A 22,374-nucleotide genomic window follows, 5' to 3' on the forward strand; every position below is an offset into this window, starting at 1 on the left:
CAAGCACCGAAACTACGACACCTCCGAGTTTTAGCACACATTCAGCTCGATGACGATCCCCGGACTCCGATCCAGCAAAGTGTCGGGGAAGAGTTCCGTCAGCACGACGGCGTGGTGACGATCTTGATGTACTACTGTCGCAGGGCTTCGCCTAAGCACCGCTACAATATTATCGAGGACTATGGTGGCAGGGGGCGTCGCACACGGCTAAGAATATGATCACGTGGATCAACTTGTTTGTCTCCGGGGTGCCCCTGCCTCCGTATATAAAGGTTCAAGAGAGGAGGAGGCCGGCCGGCCCCTATGGCGCGCCAAGGAGGAGTCCTCCTCCTAGTAGGAGAAGGACTCCTACTAGGAGGGGGAAAGAAGTGGGGAGGGAGAAGGAAAGGGGGGCGCCGCCCCCCCTCTCCTAGTCCAATTGGGACCAGGGGGAGGAGGCGCGCGACCCACCTTTGGCTGCCCCTCTCTCTCACCACTAAGGCCCATATGGCCCATTACTTCTCCCGGGGGGGTTTCGGTAACCCTCCGGCTCTCCGGTTTTCTCCGAAATCATCCGGAACACTTCTGGTGTCCGAATATAGCCGTCCAATATATCAATCTTTATGTCTCGACCATTTCGAGACTCCTCGTCATGTCCGTGATCACATCTGGGACTCCGAACAACCTTCGGTACATCAAAACGTATAAACTCATAATATAACTGTCATCGAAACCTTAAGCGTGCGGACCCTACGGGTCCGAGAACAATGTAGACATGACCGAGACATGTCTCCGGTCGATAAGCAATAGCGGGACCTGGATGCCCATATTGGCTCCTACATATTCTATGAAGATCTTTATCGGTCAGACCGCATAACAACATACATTGTTCCCTTTGTCATCGGTATGTTACTTGCCCGAGATTCGATCGTCGGTATCCAATACCTAGTTCAATCTCGTTACCGACAAGTCTCTTTACTCGTTCTGTAATACATCATCTCGCAACTAACTCATTAGTTGCATTGCTTGAAAGGCTTAAGTGATGTGCATTACCGAGAAGGCCCAGAGATACCTCTCCGACGATCGGAGTGACAAATCCTATTCTCGAAATACGTCAACCCAACATGTACTTTTGGAGACACCTGTAGAGCACCCTTATAATCACCCAGTTACGTTGTGACGTTTGGTAGCACACAAAGTGTTCCTCCGGCACACGGGAGTTACATAATCTCATAGTCATAGGAACATGTATAAGTCATGAAGAAAACAATAGCAACATACTAAACGATCGGATGCTAAGCTAATGGAATGGGTCATGTCAATCAGATCATTCACCTAATGATGTGATCCCGTTAATCAAATAACAACTCTTTGTCCATGGTTAGGAAACATAACCATCTTTGATTAACGAGCTAGTCAAGTAGAGGCATACTAGTGACACTCTGTTTGTCTATGTATTCACACATGTATTATGTTTCCGGTTAATACAATTCTAGCATGAATAATAAACATTTATCATGAAATAAGGAAATAAATAATAACTTTATTATTGCCTCTAGGGCATATTTCCTTCACCGGCGTCCATGGCGCCGCCGTACGGTCGGGCGTCCTGGCAGTTTTGATAATAGGGACTCCGCCAAAACATAGTCGACTTGGTTTCTCAGCTCTGGTGGTTGGTTTGATCGTTCATCTCCAACGGGTTGTGGCCTGTGGGTTCGACACCATGTGGGCTGTTTTGATTCACCTGAATCATCTTTCTTCTCATCCCAAAAATTCATAGACTCAATAACTCCCGAACATATCGCATTTTTGGACCTTGGTCCGAACGCCTCCCGCGCCGTCAAATTTTCAGCACGAATATTAGAGCAACGAGGTTATCAACATCGGCGTTTTTTTGTTCGGAGAAACTGCGCGTCGTCGCGAACGCAGCCAGCTGCACGCCTTTTATCCATTCAGCCCCTCATCACTATGCAGACCCCCGCCCACCACTCTCTCTCCTCCTATCCCCCGACCCCCACGACTAATGTCGTCGTTGCCGCGCGACGAGGCCACGTGGCCATGGATCCGGGAACAAGGGGCGACGCACCCTGCCACACCTGCCCCGCGCCGCGCCATGCATGTAGTTGCTCCGCCCGCATCGGCCGCGCATAGATGGGCACCTCGCATCAGAGCTGCCCCGTTGCGCTGCACGTGGAGGTGCTCTGTCGACCCGCATCGGCCACGCAAGCAGGAGCACCACGAGGCACCCTGGCGCGGCCGTGCATCGATGGGCAACTCACCGTCGTGGCTGCCCACATCGCCTCACGCGTGGAAGACGGCCCGCGTCGGTCGTGTGAACAGGAGTACCAGCGGGCCGCGGCGGCTGCGAATGGTGGGGGCGAGGGTTCGGCGCTCCCGGCGTCACGCGAGTTGTTGAGCGGAGCCGACGGCTATGGAGGACGTCGAGCGGTGGTGGAAGCCGCTCCAGCTTCCATGCATGGCCTCCCATCCTATACTGTGCAGGCAGGTCGCCGGCAAGACTGAGCCCCCTTGAGGAGATGTGCCGTTGACGAGAACCACCACCACGCCGTCGAGAGGGGTCTAGCCCTCCACTGGATCTCACTGCTGGGAGGAGTCGCGGTGGAGGTACTGCTCCTGGGGGAGCGACGACTTGCCTTCCATGAATTCGTCAGAGAGGTAGACGGTACATGGGAGCCGGGGACGCGGCGATGGCTTCTACAACCTCTGAATTCTAGGCATTTTTTGTCTTCAAGGCTGATTTTTCGCCTGCTGATTGAGTTATTCGTTAAGTAGCAGTATGCATTACATGTTTTAGTGATTTCGCTAGCCTCACTGAAGTTGATGCACGGTTCTAAATTCTTATATATGTATATATATATATATGTATATATATATATATATATATATATATATATATATATATATATATATATATATATATATATATATATATATATATATATATGCTAAACTAAGCGTGCGCGCAAAACATCTTATTCTACGCGCTGGCCAAATCAGGTATCCCGTACCAAGTCAGCCAACTACCCTCTAATCTGGATGTGCGCATGTTCCAGCCACCTATACCCATGATTGAACGTAAAACATGTGTATATTCTAGTAAACCGGTTGCCCCCGTTACTACACACACTCATAGACAAATTTGATCGTAAAATTATTGGGAAAAGTAGTAAACTTCTTGTATCTCTCGTAATAGGACACCACATATGGACAGGAAATATTAAGAAAGTAAAACTAGGACTAGTGTAATAAATTCATCGCTAGTTATATGCATGTGAACATAGGTGTTTACAACTATAGTAAAATATGATCAATTTATGGTAATTGTTAAGGGAGAAATAATTAACATGTTTAACTTTCTATCTAGCCTGCCATTATAGAATATAATCAATATATGGTAAATTTTGAAGGAGAATTATAATGTCTAACTTGCTCAACCATTTGGGTTAAATTGATAAAACAATTATGACTCAAATCTGCAGGAGATCTGATAGTAAACACTACCATGTGTTTTCTAGTAAACATGTCAGACACTATCACACCTTCCCTTGAGTGGAGATCTAGTGGTAATATACTTAGTGTTTGGTAGTAAAAGCATTACGAGCCGCCAGGAAAACTTGATTACTAAGTTCATTAACTCATTACTAAGTGCAAATTGACCTAATCATAGTAGTCGCGGGAGGCGTGTGTAATGATTTTAGTTCCATTACCATATATGCTTATATTTTTTACCATGGAAAATGGTAAGAGCCATGGGTAGTAGTGTGGTTGCGTCCAATCTGGTAAACCTACTTTTCCTATTACCATATTTGCTATCTGTTTTACCGTCATTAGCAAATACATCCCCACGGGACGGAGCTAGGGCACTACCAGCAGTAACAGAATTAAACCCGTTACTATTTTTGTGCAAGTGTTTTACCATAAATTGCTAAAATGCGGGACTGGTGGCGTTGGACTTGCGCCGAACGGGTAATTGGGGCGGCCGCAGCGTACGATTACTGGTTTTACGCGCTCGCTTAGTTGAGCGCCATCGTAATTTTACTATCAATGCACCGTAATTTTGCGTTCCGTAAGTTTTGTCTTATTTCCGACGCAAAAAGAGACCGTAAGAAAATATATAATCGCCGTAAAAAATATTTTATGTTATGTAAAATTACAAACGTAAAAACATAGTCTAAAGTACAGATAAAATTACGATGCATTGATGGTAAAATAGAGAGAGGGTGAAGAATAACTATTCCTCATCCAGGGTGGCCGCGCTATTCGTCACCCTGAGTGAGGAATAGTTATTCTTCACCCCCCTCTATTTTACCATCAATGCACCGTAATTTTACGTTCTGTAAGTTTTATCTTATTTCCGACACAAAAAGGGACCGTAAGAAAATATATAATCGCCACAAAAAAATATTTTATGTTATGTAAAATTACAAACATAAAAACATAGTCTAAAATACACATAAACTGTAAATTTTCTTGTCTTATGACCTATATTTTTATTTTCTTATGTCAAATTTTACGTAGTGAATCAATAAAAATGTAACTATTTGAATTCGAAATATAATTTAATTATGAAATGATCGTAAGATTACCTCGGATGAAGAATAACTTATTCTGCAGCCTGGGTGGATATGGGGCACCTAGGTGCCTGGGCACCTAAGCCCGCTATAGTAAGTCATATTCGTTGTTGCATGATGTTTAATCCATGACATGATGGCTTTCCAAGTTTTATTTGCATGCACTACAACCATCATCGATCAATCATTGCTTTCCAAAAAATAATATACTACCGGTTCCAGCAATGGTTACTTTCCAAATGAAAACCAGGTATTGTTTTTTCTATATTAATGCACTGTATTATTTCAGTCCAAACATATGGCGTGCCCACATATGTACCCAACATATTTCTGGTTATGTATGTATATACCTAATGAAAGAGAAAAGATAAGTACATAACCTCTAATTTCTTAAGATACCAGAATGACCTAATAATACGAAACATCGTCCCATAAGATTTGTACATATAGTTAGGATGTTCTCATGTCTTTTTCTAATATTTTACATTTCGACGTATCTAGTATTTTTTTAAAGGTAGGGTCACACTTTTTGACGACTATTTTTCCTATACAAATTAAGTTGATCAAATAATATAAAGTGTGATCCTAATTGTTTTTTACTTTTATTAAAATGTATGATGCATACCGATACTCACACACAATTTTTTACTTTTATTAGAAATATACAACATACTCACATAATCCCATAGTATATACCCAACGAACTTAAAAATAAAACAGTATACCTAAAAATAACTCACTAACATGTAAACTTAAAAAATGGTATATCCAAGTCCCAACGTACTTATTACCCGATTAGAACATACGATATTCCTATAAATGAAATAACTCAAGTGCAAATATACCCAATGTGTATGCACACATATATACCCGGCTATGTGAAAAAGGGTACGAAAATGTTAGGTATCTTGTCAACGTATATAAAGTAAAACATGGCTACGTATATACCTGGCTACATGAAATATAGCATCCATAGGTATGTGGTACCCAATGTGTATGCACTGGTATATACCCGGCTATGTGAAAAAGGGTACGGAAATGTTATAGATATCTCGTAAACATATATACAATAAAATATGGCTACGTATATACCTGGCTACGTGAAATATGGCACATAGGTATGTGATAGCCAAAGTTGTAAGATGGTTGGGAAAGAAATAGTATCTTAATTTGAAATAATAAAAGTGTTGTACGTATCAACCCAATGTGTACGCACACATATGAAAAAAATGTACATATACCCAACGTCATGGACTTTAAGATACAATAATGAGTCCTTAATTTCTAGTTTTCTCTCTCCTATTTGTACCACTAACGTCTCTCAATAAGGAACGGTAGCATGCATGGCATTATTTTTCTTTCCAAATAAATGTTACCATGCATGGCGTGTTGGACCATAGCATTGTTTCCAAATTATGTAATTATTTCCAAATCAGTAACTTGTGATGGATTGACCCGTAATGCAATCGGATGGTTGAAAGGCAAGGAGCCTGGGCACCTAGGTGTCCCATATGGCAGTTTTAGTGTGGAAGATGATAATTTAGATAGTTGAAATTCTAGTATGCCATCAAATTTAGATAGTTCATTTTCACATGGCAATTTTGATGTTCATTTGTGTGCAAGCTGTGGAAGATGAACCCGCTAGGATTTTCATGTGTCAATGGAAGATGACAATTTTGTAGTAGTCTAAACATTAATGTTGAATTCACTTTTTACAGGGCAATTTTACTTGTGTTTTTACTTGTGTTCACTTTGTGTGCAAGATGTGGAAGATGAATCCCTTTATGATTTTTGTGTTTCATGGCAATTTAAGTTAACGGAAGAGCAACATTTCCAGTTTTAAAATAGTGAGGGAATATATCTTTGAAGATTATCTCAGATGCAATGGCTAGACAAGCACGCAAAATATCATGGTAGTTACACCATGGAACCTTCTTACTTAGATGGCATTTTTCCCCTATGGACGGGGTTGGCAAATATTGGAGCGGTGAGGTGGTAGTTTTAGTGTGGGCAACACCACATTTTTTGAACGTGGCAAATATTGTTTTGGTTCATAAGCAAATTCATGTTTGTTTTAATGTCACCATTACTACTTTTGCCATGCCACATTATTTTACCATGTTAAATTTCTAAGCTTTTTGCCATTGTAAAAAAGTTTAGCACTGTTTTTGCAACTGCAAAAAAGTTTGGCACTGTTTTTGCAATGCCAATTTTTTTCTAATAGTTATTTGCCATGTCTCTATAGCTTTTTGCCATGTTGGCACTATAAATTTTTTATCATGCCATAAACACATTATATGGTTACTATAGTTTAGTATTATCAAAACATGATGAAAAATTCATATTTTGTTGTTTTTCCATTAAATTTTACTTTATGGCCATGGCAATTTGTGCCTTTGTTTTTGCCATGGCAAATCTACCTAAATTCTCAAGGCAATATTTAACTTTTGCCATGGCAAGCTTTTACTATTTATTTGCCATGGAAAATTTACCTTTGTTAACATGGCAATATTTAACTTTTATTGCCATGGCAAGATTTTACTATTTATTTGCCATGACAAATTTACCTTTATTAACATAGCAACATTTAACTTTTATTGCCATGGCAAGTTTTACTATTTATTTGCCATGGCAAATTTACCTTTATTAACATGGCAATATTTAACTTTTATTGCCATGACAAGTTTACTATTTATTTTCCATGGAAAATTTACCTTTATTGACATGGCAAATTTACCTAATTCCCCATGGCAATATTTAACTTTTATTGCCACGGCAAATTTATTATTTATTTGCCATGGCAAATTTACTTTTATAAACATGGCAAATTTACCTAATTCCCCATGGCAATATTTAACTTTTATATTGACTGGCAAGGTTTACTATTTATTTTCATGGCAATTTACCTTTATTAACATGGCAAATTTATCTAAATCATTACGGAAATATATGTAAATTTAGTTAAAGTTACCTTGCATTTTTTGCTATGAATTTGCCATGACAATTATTTTTGTTTGTAAGATGGAAATTGCCACGACTTTTTCTAGTTTTTGGATTTTGTTAAAATATAATCTTTTTTACCCATGGCAATTTTCTGTGTTTGAAAGTTGATGCATATTTTTCACTTAACAAAGCAAAAAACTAGGAATTTTTGAAAGTTGACCTTTTCTTCTTTTTTTACTAGTCGTTTTGTTTTTAATTTTGGGTTGTTAGGGGCTGGGGAGGCGTTTGCATTGCAGGGCTTCTCCTCCCGAATGACCGTTTGGGGAGGGTGAGGTATCGTACCGAACTAAAGTTCGGTATGGAATGTCCCCAGACGGAACGGTCGGGAGTTATCGAGGTCCAAAATCTATCTACATAATTGCAGCCAAATCCTCCTCACACCATTCACCACTACTTGCTCTTTTTCCCTCAAAAAAGTGGAAAAAACTTTGCGTTGATATATGCTATGCGACGCAATAGTCGAAAACACATCTGCTAGTCCCCACCAACACCAAGTACCCTACCCTAGTTTTGACCATGTCAACCAAACGAGCTAGACTGAGTTAAGCATCATGTCAACCTTCGGAGATTAGTTTCGCTATCTGACTACTCATCAAAGCTTTCTTTCCCTTTGATCCGAATAAACTCGCTTTAGTAGATGTTCATAGCGATAATGCCCAACTTGTAAAGAAGCTATGGATATGTATTTCTTTCGAAACCATGAATCACGCTGTGGAGGACAAAGGATAGCAAGCTAGCCGAGGTCTGGAAGGACGCGAATGCAAAGGCTAAAGCAGCTGAGCGCTCGCTAAAGTTAGTCGAGAAGCTCAAGGAGGAGAGCAAGACCCTAAAGGCTTCTGCTGAGGTGATGAAAATGTGAGATCGTTGAGCTCAAGAAACAGTACGCCAAGTGGGAGACGAAGTGCAATACCCATGCGAGTGCTTTCGAGGAGGAGAGGAAAAAGCTGAGCGACCAGGTCGCCGAGCTGCTCAAAAAGAAGGTTGAGCTCGAAGAGAGATGACCAAGAAGCTCGAAGGTATGATGTTTATCCAAGTGAGCTTCATTTACTTCGGGATCTTTGGAGATGTTAATATTTGCTTTGTTTCCGTGTGCAGAATTCTATGTTGATGTTGAGCTGGAGACCGAGAGGATCGAGAAATAACTGAATCCTTCAATGCTGCTCCTCAAGAACAACGCTGCATTGGCAATCCTTCGATAGGAGGAGAGCATAAAAAATGCAGTAACGTAAATAGATCGTATGAAGCTCGCCATGGAGAAGATCAGCGAGGAATTGCTTCCAGAGGAGACGCTTCAGAGTGGCCTAGAGTCCATGATGACAAAATTGACGGCGATCCCTAGCCGAGTGCAATCATGAAATAAGTCCACGGCTCACTGTGGAGTCGACGTGGCGCTTTCACTCATCCGTGTCCACTGCAAGGATGTGGACGAAGAGAAGCTGAAGTCCCTCAAGGCCGTCAACAAGAAAATTTCAGGTTCGAGGACTTCATGAAGACGTTCATCAAGGCCGCCACTTGGATCACAAACGACATCGACTTAGAGACATTCGTTGGTCCGCCCACGCGGGGTTGGAAAATTTTTAATCCCGACTAAATTTGCACTAGTAGAAAATCAACTTTACGTGAGCCCCATTAGTCCCGGTTTGATAATGGCCCGGTACTAATGTGACCAATAGTCCCGGTTCCAACGGCTAGGGCGCGGACATTATTAGTCTCGGTTTGTGGTGTACGTATAGTCTCAATTTGTGTCACAAACCGGGACTAAAGGGGTGATGGCCGGCTGGTGTCAGGCCGGGGCCCCCCGAGCCCCTTTAGTCTCAGTTTGTGACACAAACTGGGATTATAGATTAGACCTTTAGTCCCGGTTTGTGTCACAAACCGGGACGAAAGGGTTCTAACCTTTAGTCCCGGTTGGAGACACAAACCGGGACTAAAGGGCAATTTTCAAACTCTACACCCCCTATTGTCATTTCAATTTTGAAAAAAAAAACAAAAGAAAATGATCAAAAATTCAAAAATTAAAATCCTTCGAGATGTAATTATGTTACTACATCTACTAGTTAGGGAAATTTAAAAACATAAATTTAGACATGTTTTGCAAAAAAGTGTTATAAAAAAGTAAAAGACTATAACTTTTGCATACGATGTCGAAAAAGAACGTTAATATATCAAAATGTTCAGCATGAAAAGCCGGTTCCGACTTGACCACCGTAGGCCATTTTGCAAATTTTTTGAATCCTCAAATTCTGAAAGGAAAAAACGTTATGCTCAAATTTCAGTTTTTTTGAATTTTTGTTAAATCTGGTTAAACGGTGGTCAAACTACTTATTCAAGAAATATTAGTGTTACTAAATAATTATTCAAGAAATATTAGTGTTACTAAATAATTATTTCAGTTTTTTTAAATTTTGGTCAAGTCTGGTCAAACTGTGGTCAAACTACTTATTCAAGAAATATTAGTGTTACTAAATAATTATTGTTTTTTAGAATAATAGTTTCAAACTCAAACGGTAAAACGTGTGATTTCATGCTCAAGCTAAACTCCTGAGGGTTAATAGGATTGACAACTTACTATTGTGAGGAAAACAACAAGTGCAGACTTGGAAACTAGGGGGACAAGAACTCGAAAGTTAAGCGTGCTTAGGCTGGAGCAGTGAGAGGACGGGTGACCGGTCGGGAAGTTAGATGATTTTGAAGGAGTGCTCCACCTTGAGCAGTGATGAGTGGTGACTAGAGATTAAATTTTCAAAAAATTCAGAATTTTGAAAATCGAAAAAACACAAAGTTTTTTTTTCAAAAAAATCAATTTTTTTTTAAATCCGTTAGTCCCGGTTGGTGTTACCAACCGGGAATAAAGGTCCCCCAGCCCCCTGCGCGGGCTCGTGCCACGTGGTTGGCCTTTAGTACCGGGCCATGATGAACCGGGACTAAGGGGTGGGGGCTTTAGTCCCCACCCTTTATTCCCGGTTCCTGAACCGACACTAAAGGCCCTTACGAACCAGGACTAAAGCCCGATTTTGCACTAGTGTTGCCTCGGTATCTTGCTACTTCTTGAGCTTTCGTTGGTTTTTTCCTTGAAGAGGAAATGGTGATGCAGCAAAGTAGAGATAACGATTTTTGTTAGTTAAGAACCAATGTATCAGTCCAGTAGGAGAAGAATGCACAAATCACCAATGCCTGCATAAACAATCAAACACTTGCACCCAACGGGATAAAGGGGTTGTCAATCCGTTCACAATCACTTGCAAAAGTGAGATCTGATAGAGATAGATAAATAAAACTAAACAAAAGATAAAATATTTTTGGGTTTTTTGGTTTATAGATCTGAAAATAAAAGATTACAAAATAGTAGATCGAAAACTAATATAATGGAAAATAGACCCAGCGGCCATAGGTTTCACTAGAGGCTTCTCTCATGAAGACAAATAATACGGTGGGTGAACAAATTATTGTCGAGCAATTGATAGAAAAATGCAAAGTTATGACGATATCCAAGGCAATGATTATGCAATATAGGCATCACGTCTGTGTCAAGTAGACCGACTCCTACCTGCATCTACTACTATTACTCCACACATTGACCGCTATCCAGCATGCATCTAGAGTATTAAGTTCATAAAGAACGGAGTAACGCCTTAAGTAAGATGACATGATGTAGATGAATAAACTCATGCAATATGATGTAAACCCCATCTTTTTATCCTCGATGGCAACAATACAATACGTGCCTCGCTACCCCTACTTTGTCACTGGGCGAGGACACCGCAAGATTGAACCCAAAGCTATAAGTACCTCTCCCACTGCCAGAAAAAACAATCTAGTTGGCCAAACCAAACCGATTATTTGAAGAGAAATACAAAGACACCAAATCATGCATAAAAGAATTCAGAGAAGATTCAAATAATATTCACAGATAAGTTGATCATAAATCCACAATTCATCGGATCTCAACAAACGCACCGCAAAAGAAGATTACATCGGATAGATCTCCAAGAACATCGAGGAGAACATGATATTGAGAATCAAAGAGAGAGAAGAAGCCATCTAGCTACTAGCTATGGACTCGTAGGTCTGTGGTAAACTACCCACGCTTCATCGGAAGGGCAATAGAGTTGATGTTGATGCCCTCCATGATCGAACCCCCCCCCCCCCCCCCGCCCCACCCGGCAGGATGCCAGTAAAGGCCCCAAGATAGGATCTCACAGGAACAGAAGGTTGCAGCGGTAGAAAAGTGTTTTCGTGGATGCTTCTAGTGGTTTGGCAATATATGTGAATATATAGGACGCAGAACTAGTTCAGGGGAGTCACCAGGGGCCCACAAGGCAGGGGGCGCGCCCTACCCCCCTGGGCGCCCTCCCCCTTGTCGCTGCCTCGTGGCTCTTTCGACTTGAACTCCAAGTCTCGTGGGTGTCTTCTGGTCCAAGAAAAATCATCGTGAAGGTTTTATTCCGTTTGGACTCTGTTTGGTATTCCTTTTCTGCGAAGCTCAAAAACAAGGAAAAAAACAGAAACTGGCACTGGGTTCTAGGTTAATAAGTTAGTCCCGAAAATATATAAAATAGCATATTAATGCATATAAAACATCCAAAACAGATAATATAATAGCATGGAACAATCAAAAATTATAGATGCGTTGGAGACGTATCATATCCCGAGAGGTTGTATGTAACCACTAAACCTTAATGAGCTTGGAGCTCACGTACTTGATCTTTTTCTTTGACAACTTTGGATAGATCGAAGTTTTAGTCGGATGTTTGAATCCTTGCTTTATTTGCCGATGTGTTTTTGACGTCGGCAAGTTTTGGTTCGCGGCTAAGCCCGTCCACACTTGGATGAGTTTTTAAGTTAGGCGAATTCTGGTTCGCAGCTAAGCCCCCGAGTGAGGATGATGTTCCCCCACTCGAATGGGTTTTTAACTTAGGCGAATTCTGGTTTGTGACTAAACCTTGGAGTGAGGATGATGTTCTCACCGGATGAGTTTTTAACTTAGGTGAATTCTGGTTTGCGGCTAGGCCCTCGAGTGAGGATGATGTCCCCACTCGGATAAGTATTTTTATCTTAGGCGAATTCTGGATCGCGGCTAAGCCCCCGAGTGAGGAGGATGTCCCCAATTGGATGAGTTTTATAAACTTAGGCGAATTCTGGATCATGGCTAAGCCCACCCGTTGGGAGTGTATTAGTCTCCGAGTGTCTTGTGTCACCAGCGTGAGTCAGAGCATGTAGCCAAATTCGATGATATACAGGAAAAGTAAGACTTTAGTTCATCGAATGTCACTCAGATAACTATTACAATGCGAAAGTTAATCTAAGTAAAAAAAAATTGCGAAGCAGGTTCGCATTCCAAGCCCGGGGCTCTTCTATGTCGTTTGTCAGCAGGACTCCCGCCATTACTAGGCCAAGCTCATGCACGATGGCGGACGCTCGACACGTTTGACTCACCGGACACTATCGCTCCCACCTTAGACATCACGTGAGTAGGCCCTTCGTATCTTTCTGTGACCTCCAAGACGGAGCCAGGCAGATGGGCAGAGCAAGAGCTCTTAAAGTCTAGCCGGGCTAGCTTCTTCATTCTTCAATCAGGGGCTGGCTTCTTCCCTTATATACGATGTCTTAGATAGATAAACTTATTTCATCCATTCATTGATAAAGTCTTCGTGGGCTGTTCCGAGATCTCAAGGAGCACCAAGCTCAATACATGTAAGAAGAAAGAAAGCCTTCCACCTATGACTGCAACTGCTGGTACTTTATCTCTGTCGCTTTCAACTCCCCTCCTTCTCCCTTTGGTTTCTAGAGCAAGTGTTCAAGAATAATATATCTTGTGTAACTAATCTTTCTTATCGAAAGCTGGCCGAAGCGGAGTATGAGTAGAAGAACAAGGAGGAGAATAAGCAGGAGGAGGATGAGGAGGAGGAGGAGAAGGAGGAGGATGAGGCTGGCTCCTCGAGGGTGATCGAGATCAATTTGGAGGATGAGGTGAAGATTGAGACGATGAGTCGGGCTCCCACATAGACCAGGACAATCTCTAAAGTTCATAGTAGTTTATAGCCGAAGTATGTATCCGAACTATGTTTAAGTTTGTGTGCTTAAAACTTAGAATATTTGCAAATTTGGATCAAATTTGCAATGGTTTGGATGTTTTGGTGACCATAGAGCAGCTATTGGAGTAGCAGTGCCCTATTATAAGGTTGTTGCTGAAGCATAAAGAAAAATTCAGGTGATTTAAAACCAATTTTTTGGTGCTCTATAACTACTTTTTGGTGTCGTGTTTTAGGCTGTTGTTGGAGATGCTCTAACCCCTCCACTTCTTTTTCTTTCAACATGCACACATATCACATCACCGCACTTGCCACCTCATCAACTTTACTATTTGTATTTCTCTAAAGATGTGTGAGAAATAATATTTAATTATACTCTACAAAAATTTTCAACTATATAACAATGAAATACTATAGATTGTATTGTAAATTCCGTTTCCTTTCTCATACTCATACAATGAAACTTCCTCAAATGCAATATAACAAAATTCCCACAATGACCCACAAGGTATCATCTACTTTTCAAATTCTGAAATACCATTTTCATCCGCGATGGACATGCCAGGGTTACCGGGAAAATACTTTTCAGTTACTTTATCCATGGCATTAGCTTCATTGTACAGTTCCAACGCTTCCTCCATGGTCTTGATCTCTGATAAACGCGCCAATCTGTCCCTAGGGTGGGGATGAGTAGTATCTAGGATCTGTTTCCATACAGAATAACCTCCAGCAATTGTAGCGTACTTCTTGGCGACCGCAAGGGCATGGTCTGGATGGAAACCGGCAGCCGCAAGTAGCAAGATTCCAATGTGATCAGCCTCTATCTCCATCCTACGTACATACACATGCAAAACAGGAGGGCTTCTAATTGATTAACAGAATGTACTTTGATGCATAGGTTGATATTAACGAGAGAATAAACAGTCATGGTGCTGTGAAAAGGGCTCGGGTGCGTAGAACATTACCTTTGTAAGAAGATCGGTCGCAGGAAGTCTGGTAACCACACACTATGTCCGATATCCGCTTGGTGCCTCGCAATGATGTGCCCAACCTAGAAAAATAAAGAGAAAAGTATGTTTTTGGTCCTTCAAGTTCCCACAAAGTATAGACTTGGTCCCTCAAGATTATTTGGTATATATTTGGTCCCTCAAGTCTCAAAACCGGATAAGTTTGGTCCTAAATCCGATTTTGAGCAAGTTGACCGGGTTTGACCACCACAAAACCGCCTGACGAATAGTAAATTTGAAAAAAAAAACGACAAAATTTTGCTAGAGCCCGTCCGGTCTCATTTCAGGACAAAATTTTCGTCACACCTTGCGCACGTAAGCATATTGGACCCCAAAAATTTCATAATTTTTTGATTTTGTTTTGACTTTTTTTCAAATTTACTATTCATTAGGCAGATTTTTTTGCCATGAGTTTCTCGAGTGCCGAAAGAGCCTGAAATTTTATTCACGTCTTGTGCACGTAAGGATATTCGACCCCAAAAAATTTCAGGATTTTTTGAAGATTCTTTTTCGAATTTACTGTTCATCGGGCGGTTTTGTGGCGGTCAAAACCGGTCAACGTGTTCAAAATCTGGTTTAGGACCAAACTTATCCGATTTTGAGACTTGAGGGACCAAATGTATACCAAATAATCTTAAGGGACCAAGCCTATACTTTGCGGAAACTTGAGGGACCAAAAACATACTTTTCTCAAAAATAAAATAAAATTACGGACATGACAACAACATCTCATCAGGTTGGAACTCGAATACTCCATAACTAAACGTAGACTCAACTGAAATTAAAGCGACTCGCAATGGCATCAAACATTTGGGTGCTACTTGTTGGATGGTTTTTTTTGAGGGGGGGGGGGGGGGGGGGGGAGCAAAAAAGGGAGGCCTCCCCTCCGATTTCATATAATGAAACCACATGGTCTTAGTTTTACAGCGAACTTGGTTCACTACTAAACGAAACTAGAACAAAGAAACGAAAAAAGACCAATTCCAGGATTACCAGCAAAGGGCGACAGACTTCAGCAACACAACTTGTTTGCGTCGAAGTGTTGCAGAAGAATGAACAATGTTGATCAAAGATCCATACAATCGTTTGCTTCATATATACTCCTACGTATAGTAATATCCAATGCAACACGCAGGCGAGATGTCATCTATTGAATTACTCCCTCCGTAGACAAATGTAAGACGTCCTGATTGCCGAAACGTGTTACATTTTTTTACCGAGGGAGTAATTCAATAGATGACATCTCGCCTGCGTGTTGCATTGGATATTACTATACGTAGGAGTATATATGAAGCAAACGATTGTATGGATCTTTGATCAACATTGTTCATTCTTCTGCAACACTTCGACGCAAACAAGTTGTGTTGCTGAAGTCTGTCGCCCTTTGCTGGTAATCCTGGAATTGGTCTTTTTTCGTTTCTTTGTTCTAGTTTCGTTTAGTAGTGAACCAAGTTCGCTGTAAAACTAAGACCATGTGGTTTCATTATATGAAATCGGAGGGGAGGAGGGGGCAGAAAATAAACCTAGGGTGGTGCGTGCGTGGGTAGATAGCGTACCTCATGCGCAAGAGCGAAGGCGATCTCGCCATCGGTCTTAAAGCAGTCGAGCAGTCCTGTGAACACTAAAAGCTTGCCTCCGGGCGCGTACATGGCATCGGCGGAAGTATGCCTGGCAAGGACCAGCTCCCAGCTGCCGTTGAGCCCATGGAGGTGCCTCGTGTCCGGCTGCGGCGCCCACGGCTTCTTCCCTTTGCGGGTGACGCGGAGCAAGGGGGCGTCACGGCTGTCGTAGATGCCGAGGCCGCGGTTGGCGGCGTGGATGATTCTGTCGGCGATGCGACGGACGCGGATGCTATCCGGATGGTGTGGGTCGACCATCCTATGCCTGTGGATGGACTTCAACTCGGCGGCGTATAGGGAGTCGCCAAGGTCGCGCTCCCCCTGGTGGGAGTAGACGACGAGGTGGTAGCGGTTGGTGCAGGGTACGACCTCGCAGGCGGCCAGCGCCGCGGCGCCCAAGCCGACGGCCGTCGCCGCCGTGGCCTTCCGAGGGTCGTGGTACCAACGGAACCGCCGGCGAAGCAGAGTCGACGGTGGACGGCGGAGTAGAGCAGGCGTGAGCGTGACGCGGGGGACAGAAGAAGAACACCAGTGAAGCAGGCGCTGCGGGGCGGCCGAGCGACGGAGCATCCGGAAGAGCGAGCACCACAAACGGTTCATGGTCGATCGATCGATCCTGCGGTGGAAATCTGCAGGCGCGGTTTAATTTGGAGTATCGATCGATGGAGTACGAATAGGGCTCTTCACCTGTCGTGTTTGGAACTAGTTTACTGCTCGTACTGTATTCGTACTGTATATGATTGAAAGGATCGCTCACGAGATCCGAGCTAGATACTATAACAGGTTAACGGGGGCCTGTCGCGACTCGGAGCCCAGCGACGGGTCGGAGTAATAATAGATCGTGGCTGCGATAGCTAGCTCAATCTTTGCTCTACGTCTTCCGAAAGAAATTCAGCACTACTATACGTTTGCCCAAACTAATAATTTAATAACGAAAGAATTCCTTAACACCCGTCTTAAATTTCATTTCCCTATTAGACACTGATTTTTTTTCTTCCTTATCTATTACCGTGTCTAAATTTTATACTCTCGTGGATTCTATTTACGACACTTTCGTCTTCTTCATCTCGTGTTAGATTGCACATAAAAAGACACTTTTGCCCCTCATTCTATGTGACCCCGCATTGTAGAACCAGATCAAGAGAGAAGAAATAGTTCATGCCTTTGGCCATCAATAATAAGTCTGTTTGGGTTTCTTTCTTTCCCAAGTACGCGAGTCGTCGTAACAGTTTTCGTTTAGAGACGGTCGATCGAATCGATCGCAGCTCTCCACGTTCATGTACAGTACGTATCCCCCCCCCCCCCCCCCCCCGCCCCCGCCCCCGCATCGCTAGACTAGATTGTTGGAAATCTGTATTGTCATGTAAACAATTGCTATTTTGGAATGAATACGATTTTGTTGTCCGATTGTAAATTGTGTTGTATCAAGAAAACAGGTTGTACAAAAATAGGGCTAATGGGTTGGACTAAAAATATAGGTAGGCTAATGGGCAGGAAAAAAATAAACAACTAATCGGTTGGACTGTCCACCAAAATTATTGGGCCAAATCCATAATTGGGCTGGCTAAAACATGGGCCAAGTTAATCTCCACGTCAGATCCACGTTGAAACCTTGTTAGGTCCATGTTGCATCCACGTCATGTAAATCGGTGACGATTTGTTCCGTCACAACCTAGTTTGGGCTTGGAGGGCCTGGGGCAGATCCATGACGGCCAAGAACCATCATGGAAGGTACGATGTCAAATTATGATGCGATATACATGACGAGTTTCAAATCCGTCATGGTTAGACGCATGACAAGATTTTGGCTGATCTATGACGGACTAGGACTGTTGTGTTTAACAAGTTTCTTGTAGTGTTAAGTTGGACTTGAGAAGGCTTTTGACATGCTAAACCATGACACCATTTTTGAAATTCTAAATTCGAGTGAACCTTGGGTTATCATGTGCTATTCCTTTTTCTTCGCGGTATTTTACAAACCCGAGGTGAGATGTATTGGTATCCATTTGAGTCATACACATGCTCACTATGCCGGTCTCCTCGTTACTAATTTTGTTCTTCTTTCTCGTTAACATGTTTTGGCATCCCCGTGACATAGTCACCTCTGTCTGGCCACTAGGATTATGGATGCCGTCACATCGAGAGGCCCCTAAGAATGTCTCTCCATCGTTGGAGGAGCAAATTTGACTCTCGATCTATTTAGTCCCTTGTCAAACTATTGGATGAACATGTAAGTTGCCGTTATGATCATTGTGTTACATATGAAGTTTGAGCAACCCCCAAGTCCACCGTATGTTAAGAAGTTACTATGATACTCTCATGGTCTAAGAAACTAAAACACATGTTATAACAATTGGCACATGTTATAGCTCAATATGATCGTTCTTCTAACGTCATATTCTCAAAGTTGTTTTAGGACTATCATTACACTTAACGATATTCTAAACTCTGGAAAACATGATCATCCACAACACTTGAGTTAGTCTTAGAGGCGAGACTAGAAATCTTATTTTTACCGTTTATCATTTCACACGTGCATACGAGTTTTCCACTTAATCGCACATTTCAGGATCATAGTAGTTATAACATAGAATATAAACTCTTAATTGTGAACATGTAAATATAATAATACAATATTATTGTCTCTAGGGCATATTTCCAACATGCACAAAGCGTACTTTGTTTTTTGTAATGCACACGTAAAAAAACCGAAAAAGGAGAGACTCCCGAGGAATCAAACTTGCAACCCGGCGTTGCTGGACTCCTCCTGCTAGACACTAGAACCGATAGTTGTTAGTGATAATCGAGAAGCACGCAAATATTTAACCACAGACCGCAGTGTCGACATTTGAAAACATTTTCTTGAAAATTGTTAGCTATTTTTGCAATTACAAACATTTTTTTAAGACACAATTTTTTTTTTGAAATCCCGAGACATTTTTAAAATGCGAACACTTTTTAAAAATGAGAAATGAGAATACAAGTATTATTTAAAGAAATATTTTTTTGAAAAAATGGGAACAAAGTTTGAAACCTGACAAAATTTTGAAGTGTGAACACTATCTGAAAAGTTAAAAAACGCGAAGAAATTATGAAACCTGAACAAATATGTAAGAAAAATGTTAGTGGCATCTACAAAGGTCATGAGTTTTAAAAAATGTGCGTGAAATGTGTGATTCAAAAAAAAAATCGTACATTCAAAAGAAACAGTAACACTTCAAAAATGTTCATGAGTTTAATAAATGTGTTTGCAACATTTACAAAAAGTGTGCATGGTGTAAAAAATGTTTTCGTAATATAAACAAATGTGTCATACCATTAAAAATATACATGACATGTATTTGAAAAAATATTAAAAATGTACATAGTGTATTTGAAAAATGTCGCAAGCGTACCAAAATATGTTTCATGTGTGTGCTAGAAATGTACATTGTGTATTAAGAAAAATTAGACACGTGTCAAAAATGAAATCGATTAAAATCAGCAAAGAAACAAAATGAAAAGAATAATACAAAAAGAAACAAATGAAAACCGAGAGTACAATAATTTTTTTTTAAAAATAAAGCACCAGTGAAAAGTAAAGTATAACGAAGGTAAGAAGAAAACCCTGATGAAAAAACAAAGTAAGACCAAATAAAACGAAAAAGAGAAGAAAAAAAACTAGAGCAAAGCGAACAAACCTACAACTACGCACCGTGCGTGGACCGGGCTCTGGTCGATCGCTCTCGGACATGGCCGGGCAGCCAGTATCATCAGTCCGACTCGTCGACCTACCCGCCGTGCGTGGACCGGGCTAGCTCCGAGTCGCGACAGGCCACCTTTAGTAGCCTATTATATACTGTATATAGCTACCTAAACTACTTCCAAACACGACAGGCGAAGAACCTCCTATACTCTCGATCGATAGGAGCAGCGTGTTATCGACCGACCATGAACCGTTTGTGGTGCTCGCTCTCCCACACGCTCCGCCGCTGCAGAGCTCCGGGCGCGCCGCAGCGCCTGCTTGACTGGTGGTGTTCTTCTGCCTCCCGCGTCACGCCCGCTCTACTCCGTCGTTGTCCACCGTCGACTGTGTCGAGGCCACTTCGTCTACAGTACCGTTGGTACGACGACCCTCGGAAGGCCATGACGGCGACGGCGATCGGCTTGAGCGCCACGGTCATGGCAGCCTGCCAGGTCGTGCCCTGCACCAACCGCTCCCACCTGGTCGTCCTCTCCGCCCAGAAGGAGCGCGACCTTGGTGAGTCCCATTTCACCGAGTTGAAGCACATCTACAGGCATAGGACGGTCGACCCACACCATCCGGATAGCGTCCGTGTACGTCTCATCGCCGACAAAATCATCCACGCCGCCAACCGCGGCCTTGGCATCTACGACAGCCGTGACGCCCCCTTGCTCAGCGTCACCCGCAAAGGGAAGAAGAAGCCGTGGGCACGGCAGCCGCACACGAGGCACCTCCATGGGCTCGACACCTGGGAGCTGGTCCTTGTCAGTGATGGTAGGATCGGAGCCACGTCCTCCCCCGGTGGCAGGATTTTAGTCTTCACCGGCCTGCTCGACTGGCTTAAGACCGACGGCGAGATCGCCTTCTGCATTGCACACGAGGTGAGGTTCCTACCGAACCGCAGGGTTTCATGTTCAGGTCCGATCTGACGACGTGCGTTGCTTTCGGTTATTTTCTCTAGATTGGGCACCACATTGCAAGGCACACAGCGGATATCACGAGTAGATTGTTGCTACCGAAATTCCTACGCCCAACCTTCATACGACGGTACATTTTTTTCTTACGACAGTACATACTATATACAATGACCGCTTCAGCATATATATTTCATGTTTAATTTTTTTTGAATAATTGTTCGTTCGTACTGGTTATTTGTGTTTTGCATTAAAAACATAATGATATATATGTTTAGAAAGTACTCCATACGTAAACTAATATAAGAGCGTTTACAAAGAAAGTATTAGTGTGTAGAGGTAGTCTCTTTGTTGCCAATCCTTCTCCCCTTTCAAAATAATTAATAATTTATTTAGATATAAACTTATTTAGCTTTGGAGTGTGTTATGTTACAAAAACATACTATGTCACCACAAACACCTCTCTTCTCATTAACTACTAGCCACATAAGCAAATTTGTCTAGGAATGTGTTATGTTACTTGCTATGTTAATCCCTCTATAACCAGCCTAACCGACCATCACCCGATTGAACTTGGTGAGTTCAGTCAAATTGGTCGGCTCAAAAAAGAAAGTTCAGTCAAATTCCAGTCACTATGTAACTTGCTTTTTTTTTGAGGAACTATCTAACTAGCTAGTATGGTAATGTTCAATGTGCCCCCTGGTAGAAACCCTTTTCCAGACTTAGATTGCTTACTTTGTTTAGTATGAAACCCATGCAAGTTTTTCATGTTAATTTGAAGCTCTCCTGATAATGTTGCCTATGTATGTAAATAGGGCTGAGATAGAGGCAGATCGCATTGGAATCTTGCTGCTCGCTGCTGCTGGTTTTCATCCAGACCATGCCCTTGCATTCGCTAAGAAGGCAGCTACAGTTGTACCAAAGTATTCTGTACTGAAACAGATGCTAGAAATTACTCATCCCCACCCTGAGGACAGACTGGCGCGTTTATCAGAGGCTAAGACCATGGAGGAAGCGCTTGAACTGTACAGAGAAGCTACTGCCAGGGATAAAGTAACTGAAAAATATTTCAGTAACCCAACCATGTAAGATATACCTTTTTGGGTGAATTCCATGCAAAGTCGGGCAAATGGTATTTTAATTATTTTTTAAGAGGTGTGTCCGTAAAGACATCTGATACTTAATATATGGCCTTAGATCTCTCCGCAAAGATAATGGTATTTCAATTTATGAAAATACCATCCAGTAAGATTAACTCTCCTAGTAACAAAGACTAAACTGATACCCCAAAACCCCCTGGTTACTAGTCTGGAGGTGGAACTTGAGGATTGTAGATGTTAAACTGTATATTGTTAGGGTATAGGAGGTTGCTAATATTGTACTTATCTCCTGTAACCAACTGTATCTTGTGCCCTAGTTGCACCCTATAAATACATCCTGAGGCCACCAGGTTTGGTGCGCCGATCCAATCTCTCTCTCTCTCTCTCTCTCTCTCTCTCTCTCT

The 22,374-nt window shown here is 42.1% G+C and overlaps 1 protein-coding gene across 1 annotated transcript; it reads left to right on the forward strand.

The window, feature by feature from the left end:
• Positions 1 to 20,114: 20,114 nt before the first annotated feature.
• On the forward strand, positions 20,115 to 22,178 carry LOC123106384 (mitochondrial metalloendopeptidase OMA1). Its single transcript, XM_044528570.1, has 3 exons — positions 20,115 to 20,837; positions 20,918 to 21,003; positions 21,686 to 22,178. Exons 1-3 carry the CDS (start codon positions 20,163 to 20,165, stop codon positions 21,957 to 21,959), a joined length of 1,035 nt encoding a protein of 344 aa, XP_044384505.1. The 5' UTR covers positions 20,115 to 20,162; the 3' UTR covers positions 21,960 to 22,178.
• Positions 22,179 to 22,374: the final 196 nt, after the last annotated feature.

This window comes from Triticum aestivum, chromosome 5A (genome assembly GCF_018294505.1).
Source record: "Triticum aestivum cultivar Chinese Spring chromosome 5A, IWGSC CS RefSeq v2.1, whole genome shotgun sequence".
NCBI classification, from domain to species: domain Eukaryota; kingdom Viridiplantae; phylum Streptophyta; class Magnoliopsida; order Poales; family Poaceae; genus Triticum; species Triticum aestivum.

What these genes read in the sequence shown, in the direction of transcription:
- LOC123106384 (XM_044528570.1), top strand. Translation starts at nt 20,163, where the DNA reads ATGAACCGTTTGTGGTGCTCGCTCTCCCACACGCTCCGCCGCTGCAGA. An exon ending in CCTTCTGCATTGCACACGAG is followed by an intron (nt 20,838 to 20,917) that starts GTGAGGTTCCTA and finishes TATTTTCTCTAG; the next exon opens with ATTGGGCACCACATTGCAAG. An exon ending in CGCCCAACCTTCATACGACG is followed by an intron (nt 21,004 to 21,685) that starts GTACATTTTTTT and finishes GTATGTAAATAG; the next exon opens with GGCTGAGATAGAGGCAGATC.